This window comes from Grampus griseus, assembly GCF_964374135.1.
Source record: "Grampus griseus genome assembly, chromosome: 3".
NCBI lineage: Eukaryota > Metazoa > Chordata > Mammalia > Artiodactyla > Delphinidae > Grampus > Grampus griseus.
The window spans coordinates 118,763,480-118,777,620 of NC_139019.1; the positions used below are offsets into that span (position 1 = coordinate 118,763,480).

The following is a 14,141-nucleotide window of genomic DNA, read 5'->3' on the forward strand; positions in this document are numbered from 1 at the left end:
TGGCAAGTGCAGTGCGTGAGCTGCCTGGATTGATACTTGTGGTGGAACCAAAGGGATACAGGGCAACGCATTGGGGGTGGGGTGGGGGAGGAGGGGAAAGGATCCATTCATTTATTCCACAAATATTTATCAATCGCCATAGCACACGGTAAGCGCTCAATATGTTATTAGATGCCGGCCACTGTTCTAGGTGTTAGGGATGCGGCAGCGCACAAGAAAACTGGCTCGTGTTCTTGAAGCTCACGATGCAGCAAAGGACGACAGGCAGTGGAGGTAATTATGTAAAATTGTGTTAGGTGCCCAGCAGTGAAACAACAGGCGGCTGAAATTCTCGTAAGGATGTTAGATCCTTCGGCTGAGAGCAGCCGTGGGCGGGTTTTGAGTAGGAGTGGCCGTGAAGGGGCCGGACTGTAGGGGGCGGGAAGACTGCAGGCAAGAAGAGCTGGTAATTTTAAGATGAAAATATTTTCTGCTCGACTGGAAGAAGGAGCTTGTTCCTAGGGGCGGTGTGGTCGCTTGGTGCGCTCGGGGTTCCTCTGGGGCAGGAGGCTGCATTTTGAGTGCAAGCTCGATTGCCTGAAGTGTGAGGGGGACTGCAGCCCTAAATTCCCAGATTTTTCATGTTCGGCATATCTAGGCTCTTCCGCTCCCCAGACCTTCAGACGCACCATCTCGGTTGCGGGCGGGCAAGGTACGGGGCATGCCGCAGCGCTCACCTTCGGGTCTCCGGGTCTGCAACACCGCGCGGGCGGGTGCGGGCGGAGCTTGTGCTGCGGACCTAGGCAGTGGCGTGGGTCCCGCCCCCTGGACCAGGCCCCGCCTCCGGACACCGCTGATTGGGTTATAGCCGCGGAAGGGCCGGGCGTACCCGGGAGGCCCGGACGTCTGATTGGCTTGGCTGGGATTAGGTCATTGCTAGCACGTTAGTGCGGTCCGAACGCCGGCGGAGCGGCCCAGGCTGCTGTGAGAGGGCGCTCGAGGCTGCTGGAGAGCGAACAGGCGAAGGAGGCGGGGAGGAGGCGGCTGCACTCGCTCGACTTCTCGTTCCCTTCCCGGCGCCGCTGCGGGTCCGTCTCTGCGCTTCCTGCTCCCCGGCCGCTAGGTTGCACGCCGCCGGAGCAGCCGCCCTTCGTTCGAGTCCCGGCTCGGTTCGGAAGTCGTGCGCGCCCGCGGACACCGCGCGCAGGGCTAGCCGGCGCCACACCTGTGGAGCCGGCGGCCGTCGCGGGAGCCGGCCGGGGTCCCGCCGCGTGCGTGCTCGGGGCTGCGGGCCGCCGGGGCCCCGGGGGAGGCGCGCCCCCCGTCTGGGCGCCGCAGACACCATGGGGCTGCCCGCGCTCGAATTCAGCGACTGCTGCCTCGACAGCCCGCACTTCCGAGAGACGCTCAAGTCACACGAAGCGGAGCTGGACAAGACCAACAAATTCATCAAGGAGCTCATCAAGGACGGGAAGTCACTCGTCAGCGCGCTCAAGAGTGAGTGCCCCCGAGCCTGGCGGGGACGGAGTTCGGGGGCGGGAGGGGCCGTCGGGAGGCGCTCAGCCCTGGGGGTCGCGTGTCCGGCTGGTTTTCTGCCCACGGGCGCTGAGGGACGGGTGTAGATGCTTGTAGTGGGGCGGGAAGGATACGTAAAATGGGCGAACTAGCAACAAGACGGTAAGGGAAAAGATCCGTCGCCCGGCCGTTTGCGTTCCGGGGTGGCTGGGAGGAGACCGAGCGCGAGTGGCGCTCTGGGGCGCCGCGGCGGGTGTGCGCGGCACACAGGTGTCCTGGGAGTAGGACTGGAGTGCCTGGTGCGCCGCAGCCTGCTGGGAAACCCCTTCGCGTCCACGACTCCCGCTCCCTTGGGGAAGAGTTGCTCACCCCTGGGTGCCCAGCCTTGGGAATGGAGTGGGCCCCGCCAAGGGGGCGCTGCCTCCCCTCGGAAAAAGGCGGGTTGTGCCTTCTTCGCTCCCTGGGCGCAGCGCCAGCCTGCTCAGGGCCGCCGGGTTCTCCGAAAGGCACAGCTGCTGCCCAGAGAAGGGGTGGGTGGGATGGTCTGTCAGCTCGAGATTCTCTGGAGTACTGGCAGCCTGTACCACCCAGATCTAGAATCAGGGTCACGTACGTGTGCAGGTTCTGATTCTTGTGTTTAGCAGAAGGTGATAAGGGTGGGAGTACAGAATCAGAGTGTTCCTTTACTCTAAACTGTGGGCGAGGGTTTAAAAATAGAACGAACATATCCTCTCCCTCTCCCGCTCCCTCGCTCCCCTTTTTACCTCTCCCAATATCCTTGAAAACTCAAAAGTCTGAGAAGGAATGTCCTCGGTCCTCACTCAGAAAGGAGAAGTTTAAACTCATCCTTATAGATCCTCAAACCTTTTGTAAAACAATTTTTGCAAATTTCCCTTTGGCAGGGGAGAAATGAGTTTTGCATTCTGTGTATGATTTGCCTTGTCTTCTGCAGAGCCAGGGAATGTCTCCTTCTGGCCAAACAGGAGTGCTCTAGGGATTGTTGAGTGCCTTGGATTGTTGAGTTCTTTTTTTGGGTGCCTTTTCAGTCTACCCATTTAAAAATAGTTTGGTCCATCTTTTAGTTTTGAGAATCAGGAAAAAAGGCAGACAGTGGAATTGTCTTTGACTTTTGCTTTCTCTGTGATGGATTTCTTAATAGGTGGTATCTTTCAGCTAAGAAAGCTTGCATTGGCAGAGTGGGGCCCTAGCTGTGAGAATTGTCCCCAAGCCTCTATAAAGGAGATGTAAAGTCAAGTGCCTGAGGTGTCATTTTGTGAGCCTGTTGCTTCTAAAAATGAAGAGGGAGACAGTGGAGCCCCAGGGCAGCAAGTGCCAGTGTTTTGGGGTGAAATAAACATGGAACTTTGATGTGATAAGGCTCCTCAGAGGCAGGGTCTCTGCTGGAGGCTGTGACCTGAAGCATATGAACAGACTCTTCTTTTGTCAATGACCAGGACCATCGTTGGTTCAGGGAATATGTGACCCTGGTTTGGAGTAAGTTAGGGGCCCACTTATAGGTTGGGCCCATGAAATTTTTTTTTTTTAATTTTTTTTGCGGTACGTGGGCCTCTCCTGTTGTGGAGCATGGGCTCCGGATGCGCAGGCTCAGCGGCCATGGCTCATGGGCCCAGCCGCTCCGCAGCATGTGGGATCTTCCCGGACCGGGGCACGAACCCGTGTCCCCTGCATTGGCAGGCGGACTCTTAACCACTGTGCCACCAGGGAAGCCCCGGGCCCATTAATTTTGAGTGACTCTCAGGCTGGCTTTAATTGGGCCTCTGCTTTATTCAGCAAACATTTAGAGTGCTTTCTGTGTGTTAGATATTGCCCCAGGCACTGAAGTAGTAGTGACAGTTCTGCTGCCCCTGTGGTTGTAAAGACTTACTCCATGCCAGGCACTGCTTCAGCCACAAATTATCTCATGTACTGTTACTCATTTTACAAATGAGAAAACAGACTTGGAGAAATCACTAGCGCAGAGCCACCCTGCTCTAACGGCAGGGTGGTTTTTGAGCCTCCACATGGTCTGAGCCAGAGCTGGAGTTCCTGCTGATGCTGAGCTCTTAATTCTGCCCCATCCCTCTTGCCCAGAATGGACCCCCTGGACCAAGCCTGTTGGAATCTGGACTTGCATTTTGTATCTCAGCCTTGAGTCTGAGGAGGATGCATTTGTGTGACTGGCAGTTTATTTGCCTGCTACTGTTCTTTTGGGGGGTGGGGAGGGCATGTAAGAATTCTTTGGGTAGGAGGAAACAATGCAGTGATAAAATTAAAGAGTTACTCAAATTGGCTAGTGGAATGGACCAGCTCTGTAACTTGGGGGAGAACTAGGTGTTCTAATCTCTTAATATCCAGCTCTATTTCTAACTATACTCTTCTATTCTTACTACTGCTTGAACAGGTCATGTGACCTCTTAAAAAGGGTACAGGTGATTACTATTTACCAGACTTCGGGCATTGTGTTGTCATTAGGTGCTTCTTGCATTGTATATTACTATATTAGTGTTTGTGTATTCATTTTCTTTGGATCATCTTTATCACTGCTGTAAATGTAAAGCCAGCGTTTTAAAAAATACATACGTAAAAATAAATACATAACTGTGTAAGTAACACTGGTTTAGATGATTTATAGGCTTTTCCAGCTCTAAAATTTTATGGTTTTATTTTGTAATTAATTTTCACAGATCTTTGGGTTAAGGTTTCCATTGTGTGTTAATCTGAGACAATAAAACTGGGATTGCTGAAGTTCAGCTAGATCATTATTCTTGTTACTTCCACTTTATGAAGGAGGAAACTGAAGCTCAGAGAGATTAGTAACCTGCCCAAGGCATCACAGCAATTAAGTTGTCTGATTCCAGAGCCTGTGCACTTAACTCTGAAGCAAAACTGTAGGTCTGTTGTCTCTTGATTCCCCTTGATAATCTGATAAACAAATGAACTCCTTGAAGTCTTTCCCTGGAGTTCAAACCTCTGGGCTGGACACATGGAAGATAAGCAATAAAATAATTTGGGACCTACATTTCAAAAAATCCTGCTTTTGGAGAAAGTTCTTGTTTGATGTGGTGACTCCGAGTCACTTTTTTCTGTGCTGATTTGTCCAGGCCTTTTCTGTGGGCACTCTTTCCTCGACCTGATTAACCTGTGTCTCAGTCAAGAGGATTCTTTGTGTTTTAGTCCTTTTTTCTTTCTGTAAAGATGATAGAGGCGGGCGATGAAGTTCAGACTTGTAGAATTAAGAGTTTTAGGATTTTCTGTGTTTCATTCTTGACACCATCACCTACTGATTGACTCTGGGTGAGTCACTAAGCCTGAGCTCCTCCTGTGTAAAATGGGAGTAGCCACTCTGACCTCCTAGGGTTGCTGTGAGCACAAAATGAAACAGTGCATGTAAAGAAAGCACTTAGCTTGAAGCCTGGTGCATAGCATTGCTCAATTAATGATAGCTGTTATGATCTTCCAGCATTCAGGGTTGTCGAGACTTGGAGCAAGAGTCACTAAGAGCAGAATTGTCCATCCAAATGAACAGTTTTTTGATTTGGATGCAAGGAGTTAGGCCCATGCCTTCTTCATGCCAGTTGTTGGTAACTTACACAGTTGTGTATATATTAACCACTGGTGGGAAGAAGCCTGGTAATCCTATTTGTATAAAGTCATGGTTATGACAAAAAAGCCCCACAAGTTAAAGACAAAAAATAAAAAGTCTCTCAACATCTCTGTTGTTCCTAATAACATTCTGATAGCTTAAATTTTCCATCTTCTTGCTAGATTAACCCCTCTACCCCCCCCCCCCCCCCCCGCCATCCAGTGGCTGCGCTGGCTGCCTCTCTTTGCCTTGCAGGAAAAGCTTGCAGAATGCACTGGACTTCATGTCTGGCTGTCTCATGGACTCGATGGCAAACCAAATGTGGTTTCACAGAACTGAAAGTGAATTAGGCTGTTGGTTTTGAGAGGTGATGTGGGTTTTCAGGAACTGTGTTTCTTTCCACCTTCAGAGTTGGTTTATGGACTTGCTGCTGGGGATATACCCCTTTAAGTTTGACTTCTTTCTGAGACAGAGTGAGTTCTCTTATTTTGATAGTCTTAGGTGGGAGGAGTGGGGCAGGAATGCACATTTTAGAATATCTTTATTGAGATATAATTTGCCTTAGTATACTGTTCAGTCACTTAAAGCATCCAGTTCAATGGTTTTTAGTACATTCGCAGAGCGGTACAGCTATCACCACAGTCAGTCTTAGAACATTTTCATTGCCCCCAAAAGAAATCCCGTTCCCATAAGCAGTCATTCCCCACCATTTGCTCCCAACTCCTCCTTCCCCATCCTCCCGCCCTCCAGCCCTAGTCAACCACTAATGTACTTTCTGTCTCTGTGGATTTGCCCCTTCTGGATATCAGAAGTGTAATTTTAATAGTTTTCTCTTAGATGGTGGTGGGCATCTTGAGGCACAGTTTTCTTGATTGGAATTTCAGGTGGGAAACTTTGAACCCATAAGCTGCTCTTCTTCAGTGGGCTTTAAGTAGAGGTGGAGTCCCAAAGACTGAACCATGTCCTAGGGAAAACCCAGGTGTCTCATGAGGGGGAGGGGATGGATTCATTCTAGTTCATGGTACTTTGAAGGACACAGGGGAGACTACCGAAACAAGACCAAGGATCCAACCACTTCTGTCAGTGAGCTTTTCAGTCAAGTTGGGGCAGGGTGTGTGATACTGAAAAAAGCCTTACTCTGCGGTTGGTAGCCTGCCGGGAGACACTTTTTTTTTTTTTTTTTTTTTTTTTACAAAAAAACTATGAGACCATAGTTTTCATGAGACTTTTTGGGGATGACATGCCTTTTTCATTGTATTTGCAGAGGTTAGTAATTCTGACCTGCATCACATCTCCAAGGCAACCACAGAGAATTTTAACAGAAATAAGTAGTTTTATAAGAATGCCAGCAAAAACCACAACAATAAATTTTAACTGCTGTTTGTCTGTCAATAATCAAATCTTAAATTCAACGGACATTTATCTTTTAACAGAAATAGGGTTGTATAAACCTGTAGTCATAACTATATATACAAAGCAAAATTCTGTATTTTGGAACTCGAACCCTAGGCAGAGAGACAGATAAAAAGTCTGATGTACTTAAGTGAGATCACACTTATAAGATTTTTTGCTAAGGCATGAAGAAAGAACATTTAGGTGGTGCATTACTTAAGGAAAAAAAAAAGATGAGATCTAAATAGTTTTAATAATATCTGCCAGAGGGCATTCATGAGGCTCAATAGGGACCCTAAACGCACATTACAGGAAAAAAAAATAAAGTAAAAATTATATCTATATTCTTATATAGTGCAAGCTGTCATTAATTGCCATAATCTAAATGCCCAGTCTGACAGATGTGTCCCAGAAAAAGCATGTCTGTCTTAAATGTTTCAGAAATCTTCTCTGGTCCTGGGTTGATAACCACTCATCTCCACGGATAATGCCACATTTCAGAGTGGTCTGGATTCTGGACATTAGTAATCCTAGTGGGCATTGACATAACATTCTCTTTATAGCAGTCCTTCCACAAGATGCCTTCCAAGAATGCATTTATATATGGCTCCAGCCCTTTTATGTAGATAGGGAACACATCAGTATTGAGTTCATTTAAGAAGTGGACTCGGACGAGTTAACTTGGAGCCCATAATATGCAGCCTGAGGAGACCCAGGTCTGGGGAGCAGAGTGCAATGCAAGGAGCCAGGCCTCTGTTATCAGGCAGATCTGATGTCTAGTCCGAGCTCTACCACATATACACTGTAAGACCTTGGGGGCACTGTCAGTTTCCTCAGCAAACAAACAAGCAAACAGAAAACCTGAAACCTCGCCAGCAGCTCTTGTTTATTGAACACTCACCGAGGGCCTGGCCCTATGCTAAGTGCACACATTGTCTTGTGAGTCTTTATACCTCTGTCCGGTGGGATGAATACTTATTTGTGTGCACGTTGCAGTTTGGGTAACTTGTCTAAGGTCACACAGCTAGGAAGTTGTGCAACCAAGTTTTGAAGCTGACCGTGGACTGCAGGGCCTTCTCTTGAACATGACCCTTCAGTGCTTCAGTAGACATGCTGGCAGTGAAGATGCAAATTGTTCGGAGATCTAGACGCTAGAAAGAAGAAACATGCAGCAGGTGCTAGATTAAGTGAGAATATTGTCCCTGTTGTTTTTCAGACTCTGAGTCCTGAGTAGCAAAGTATAGCTAAGATTCTGTATTGTGCTCTGAAGTTTTGTGTTTCTCTCTTCATCGTATGATTAAAGAGCCATTGTAGGCCAGTGAGACAAATGAGGGCGTCTGATTATCTCTTGGCTTTTTGAAGCAGTAGAGTTGCTCTTTGGGGGTAGTAGCACTGATTACCAATGACTCTCTCTCTTTTTAAATATTTTTTAGAAAATGCATACGTTCCTAGCATTCATTTATTTTTTTAATTAAAAAATTGAGATATAAATGACACATTTTAGATGTTAGATGTACAACATAATGATTTGCTATTTGTATATAATATGAAATGATCGCTGCAGTATGTCTAGTTAACATCTGTCACCATACATAATTACGAATTCTTTTTCTTGTGATGAGAACTTTTAAGATCTACTCTCTTAGCAGCTTTCAAATATACAATTATAGTACTATTAACTATAGTCACCATGCTGTACATCACATCCTATGACTTATTTATTTTATAACTGAAAGTTATTCTCTTTTAACTGGGTAATAAAGCATTGAACATGGAGGCCAAAAACTTGTTCTTGAGTCTGACTTGTTAAGATAAATAGTTCATCCTCTTTGCTCATTAAAACAAGAGTAAAAAAAAATCAACATCAAGAGTTGTGTGCTTAGAGCATGTCACCCTTTTACACTTCTTTAGGACTTGGTGTAGGCTTTTTATAGTAGTGAGGTGAGTCCTTCATTAATGGTATAAATTCCCAAAGGCTGTTCAGTGCCAACCTGCTTTGTTTAGGAGTAATTATATTACTCACAGAATCCTAATGGAACAAATGCTTGTGGAGTTAGGTAGCAAAAAGTTTTTTCTCAGCTCCTTTGCTTTGCTTTAGCACCTTTCAAATAAAAGAAAAAAAAAGGCATTTCCTAATTATTTGTAAACGGTGGTAATTTGCAGTACTGACATTTGGAGTATTTCTCATACAAATATAAACAACGGCAAATTATATCCAAACAAGATTTTGTAGTTTTTATATAACACTGGCTTTAAAAAAAGTCCTTCCACTTTAATCCAATTATTCTGTTCTCAATTGGATTGAATAAATTGCATCTAATCTGTTGCACTCAGCACACTGATTGAGCCTTAAGTTCTCCCCTCCCTCCTTTTTTAAAAAATATAATTAATAGACTTTATTTTTTAGAGACTTTTTAGGTTTACAGAACAATTGAGTGGAATGTATAGAGAGTTCCCATAGAGTCCCTCACACCCTTTCCTCTCAGGTGGTACATTTGTTACAAAAGTGATATAGTGTTATAACTAAAGTCCATTGTTTACATTAGGGTTCACTCTTTGTGTTGTATATTCTATGAGTTTTGACAAACGTATAATAACGTGTGTTGGCCATTACAGTATAATGCAGAATAATTTCAACCCTTGAAATACATGTCTTTGTGCAGACATGTGTTTTCATTTCTTATTTCATTTCCTACCTAGGAGTGGAATTGCTCGGATGTATGAATAAACTTATGTTTAATTTTTTTTTTTGCGGTACGCGGGCCTCTCACTGTTGTGGCCTCTCCCGTTGCAGAGCACAGGCTCCGGACTAGCAGGCTCAGCGGCCATGGCTCACGGGCCCAGCCGCTCTGTGGCATGTGGGATCTTCCTGGACTGGGGCACGAACCCGTGTCCCCTGCATCGGCAGGCGGACTCTCAACCACTGCGCCACCAGGGAAGCCCATTATGTTTAATTTTTAAAAAAACCTGCCGAAAGGTTTTCTGCAGGAGAGGCATCCTTTAAAATTCCCACCAGGATCGTCTGAGGGTTTCAATTTTTCCACATCATCACCAGTACTTGTTACTGTCTGTCTTTTTGATTGTAGCTATGCTAGTGAGCGTGAAGTGATATCTCTTGGTTTTAATTTGCATTTCCACGATGACTAACGATGATGAGCATCCTTTCATATGATTAAGGGCCATTGGTGCATTTTCTTTGCTGACATGTCTATTCAGATCTTTTTGTTGGGCACTATTTTATACCTTGGCTTTTTTTTTTATCCTTTTACTTTGTCCCATACAACTTTTTTTTTTTTTTTTTTTAGTCCCATAAAACTTTTGATGATTAAGTGAACACCACTCCCCTCGGTAGATTTTCTCTATTTGCCCTCATTTGAGGACTTTCTGCTTCCATTTGCCTCAACCTCAGATGCACTTGACTGATCAGTTTCACATTCCAGGGCTTGGAAGGTGATTCTGACACGGCTGTGGTTCAGATCTCTGCTCCAGCTAGGCCAGCCAGCGTCCCTCTGGGCAGAGGCCTCAGGCTGAACTTCCTAGTGCTGGCCAGTGTAAGCTAATGATCACAAATCCCAGGAATTGACCACATGAGAATGGGTCAGGGAGGAACCATTATCACCACCAAGCTATTGGGGAAAGCAATTCATGAAGGTGACTTTGCTACCCTGTTTAGGCCATTGCATTTTTAAAAGTTAGCCAAAGGAGGGATGCCAGTATGAAGCTAACAAAGTGGATTTTCTAGATTAAATTTCTGACTGACCCTAGTTTCAATTTTTAAAATTATAACCCAGTATGTTCCAAATTATATATCTTAGGCCACCAGAGGAAGGCTTTCATTTCAAATATGCAGCTTTGCTCCACTCTTACTGTGTCCTCCAAGCCCTAGCCTAGAGTAAGGGCTTTTAAGGTGGTGGTAACAGGTGCAGAATTCGTGAGGCGGGAGAGATCATGGGGTGTCTGAGGACTAGCAGGGAGGCCAGTGTAGCTGGAGCAGAGTGATGGCAAATGAACAGGGAGAGAGGTCGGGAGCCAGGTCCTAGAGGTCTTGAGTCCCAGAAAGGACTTTGGGTTTCATTCTAAGTGTGATGGGAAGCCAGGAGGAGGTTGTGACATCATCCTGCTTGTGTTTTTAAGAGATTATGGGGGCCACTGTGTGGAGAATAATTTAGTGGGGCAAGAATGGAGGCAAGGAGAGCAGTTAGAAGGCTGTTATAATAGGTGAAGTAAGAGGCAATGGCACCTTGGGCTAGGGTGGCAGCACTGGAGATGGTGGTCAGATTCTGGGTGTTTTTGGAAGTAGAGCCCACAGATTTGCTATTTGATTGGATTTGGGCTTTGAGAATAAAAGTCAAGAATGATTAGGGACTTCCCTGGCAGTCTAGTGGTTAATACTTCACCTTCCAATGCAGGGGCTGTGGGTTCGATCCTTGGTTGGGGAGCTAAGATCTCTCATGCCTCAGGGCCAAAACACCAAAACATAAAACAGCAGCAATATTGTAACAGATTCAATAAAGACTTTAAAAATGGTCCACATCAAAAAATCTTAAAAAAAAAAAAAGAATGATGCAAATGTTTTTAGCTGGAGCAATTATGTGAATGATGGCGCTATTTTCTGAAATAAAGATGACTTGGGAAGGATTAGTTTTGGAGGTAAAATGAACAGTATGAATGGATGACCTAATCTTACAGTGCAAAGACAAAAAAATTCATGTACGCAGTTCATGAATACGTTCTCATAAAAGAATCACAGAGTGTGGAACTATACAGAGTAAAGCACCCTTTTGCCCGAGTTAACCACTGGTGTGCTTTTTTTCTTGTCCTTTTTCTGTGCATATTTTTTTTTCTTGGGGGAGGTTATAGAATATGAATTATTCTGTGTTTTGCTTTTCTGGTTGAGACTCTCTTTTAGAGATCTTCCATGTCAGTACACATACACAGTGTATTCTTTTTAATGCCTGCAGAGAGCTCTGCTATGTGGAGATACCATAGCTTATTTACCCCGTCTCCTGTTGAGGGATATTTGGATTGCCTCAGCATAGAAGGTGCTACAGTGATTATTTGCACACCCACCTTTGTGTGTGGGTCCCAGGAGTTCCATGGGATAGATTCCTCAAGGTGGAGTTGTTGCCAGCCTCCATTTTTTAAAGCTCTTTGACATCGACTGTTTAGGTCCTTGCATCCCTGAACAAGCCCTTCTGTTAGGCACTGACACGGATTCTAAAGGAACCGGGGGTGGGGGCGGGGTGGGGGGAGAGAGAGAGAGAGAGAGAGATTACAATTAATTGGCTGTGTCCTAATTAGCCTTGGACCTGTCCGAAATCCTTTCTGAGCTGCAAGGTCTTACAGATAAAATGGGAGATGGGATGTGACTTTGCCCATATATAATAGGCTATTCTGACCTCAAATTTCAGGGAAATCACATTTGGTAGGGTGAGGAAAATAGCCTTAGTGGCCAAAGGAATATTTACAAATTATAGTCACTGGGGTTTACACATTTTTGTAGAAACCCAGAGTGGAGAAAGAGAGGAAATAGTAAGGAAAACAGCTTGGCAGTGTGGGCCAGAAGCTGTCACGGTGTGTTTATATCTGGCTCATTTCACCTCGGTTGGAAGGCACAGAATGCTACAGAGGGTGAGCTTGGAGACTGGGCAGTACTTACTATATTTAGAAAGAGGAGATTCCTGGGGCTGGGGGTGTCCGTGTGTGTGTGTGTCCGTGTGTGTCCGTGTGTGTGTGTGTGTGTGTGTGTGTGTGTGTGTGTGTGTGTGTGTGTTTTCTTTGCCAGATGGACAAAGGGTTGAGGGGCTTGGGAATTCTGGATCAAACCTTGTTAACTGGCTGACTTCTCTGGGCCAAGCCAGTAGCTAAGGTTTGACTCCTGCTGCTGCCACACAGGAAAAGCCAAAATAAACCCCATTTTACATGGTTTGTAAAAACACCACAGGTAGGTTTCAAAGCTCATCTGATCTTGCTATCAAATGTGCTTTTAAGTTTATTCCAGGCTGATTTGAACACTTTGAAAATATGAACTGGCTTCTCCCGTGAGACTTTAGATAGATTTCCAGGCAGATTGAGTTGAACTTGAGGCTGTTTCTGTGCCACAGAGACTGTCAAGCAGATAGGACCCAAACCGTAACAGATTCCTGACTGCACATCTCACTATTACACTTGTGGGTCAGGTGTAGAAGATGATTATCAGTTGAGCAAATGAAACAAAATTAAAAAGCATTTTTATTTTAATTCATACCTATGTTTCTTTTTTGAAAGTTTATGTCAGTAACACCTATCAATAGTACACAATTTAGAGAGGACAAGAAGGAATGTGAGCATCCTCAAATTTCTCCTGTCTCCAAATCCTTAGTTGTTCTACTGCAGGCAACATTTTACCCATTCTTGAATATTTTTCAGATATAATTTATGCATGTGCCAGCAAATACAGATTTATATATTTCTCCAGTAGCATACCATATGCACTGTTTTGCATATTTTTGCATTTTGCACAATTTTAATGTATTTTGAATATTAATTCAACATTGGTACGTATAGAGCAAATTCATTTTTAGCATCGCATTGTATTGCCTGTATGGACATAACATAGTTTATTTAATCAGTCCCCAAATAGTAGACATTTAGATGATTTCCAACCTTTTACCATTATAAGCAATGCCGCTGTGAACCTCCTGGTACCTGTCATGGGCATATGAGTGAGTAGATTTGTAGGATGCATTCTAGAAATGGAACTGCTGGGCCAGAGGGTATGTACATTTTTCATTTCAATGAATATCTCATAGGAGTGTTTCTGAAAAGCTCTGAGTGAACTGAATTTTATTAATCACATTTTAGAGTAGAAAGGAAACTCACTGTTTGGTTCATTATAGGGTGGCGTCTGTAATAAAACAACACTTAGAATTTTCTCCATTTCCTACTCCCCAGTTTGTGTGTACTGTTCATTCTGGGATCAGAAGTCACAACAAAGTCATTCCCTAAAATGAGACAGAGCTGGATTGGGGATCACTTGCATGCGGGGCGCCAGAGAGCTTGTTTGTGGTTCTAGTGAGGGTGCTGTTGAGTTTTTATCTTTGTGCAGTGTGCGCATTATTTCAGAAGTTTGGCAGGTGTAAAGGAGGGCAGTCTCCCACCTTTGGTGACTGGAGACCGTGACTTTGGGCCAGTAGGCACACCTTGTCTGTCTGCGAAGCTTCTCTGGGGAGTGGTGAGGGAGCTGGGCGCTTTTGTCCTTCTCTCTTCTGGCTGCCTCTTCGGCAGAGCTTAGCACTTCCCCTGGTGGAAGGCACGTGTTGGCTGTGGTCTCTATTCCCATGCCTGGGACTGCTCACGTTGGGGTGGAAGGCTCCTGGTAGTGGAGTTCTGGGCATAGTCCCTGCTCTTCAGGAGGCCAGGGAAGAACAGACAGTCCACAGTACAATGATTCCTATCAGTTTAAAAGGGTCTCTGGGGGAGGGAGCAGAGAACTTGGGGAGAGGCAAGTGAAGACATCAAGTCCAAGGAAACAGTGTTCTTAACCATCAGTCTTTTAAAACACCTAGGTTATTTCTGCCCCACCTTTACCACATGTGTTTATTTTGAAAAAGTCTACTCATTAAAAATTATGTTTATTTCAAACGGGAACTTTATAGCATTCTGAAATCATAGGTTTGATGTGGTTAGCAAT

At 45.1% G+C, this 14,141-nt stretch overlaps 1 protein-coding gene across 2 annotated transcripts in view; it reads left to right on the top strand.

Annotated features, from left to right (window-relative positions):
- Positions 1 to 1,322: 1,322 nt before the first annotated feature.
- Positions 1,323 to 14,141, top strand: part of ARHGAP26 (Rho GTPase activating protein 26) — a gene marked incomplete at its 5' end in the record, with an annotated part of 471,037 nt that continues 458,218 nt past the window's right edge. For both annotated transcript variants that reach the window (XM_082652237.1, XM_082652238.1), the window contains one exon: positions 1,323 to 1,476. In XM_082652237.1, coding sequence (XP_082508363.1) covers positions 1,323 to 1,476 — 154 coding nt within the window. The remainder of the gene's footprint in view (positions 1,477 to 14,141) is intronic.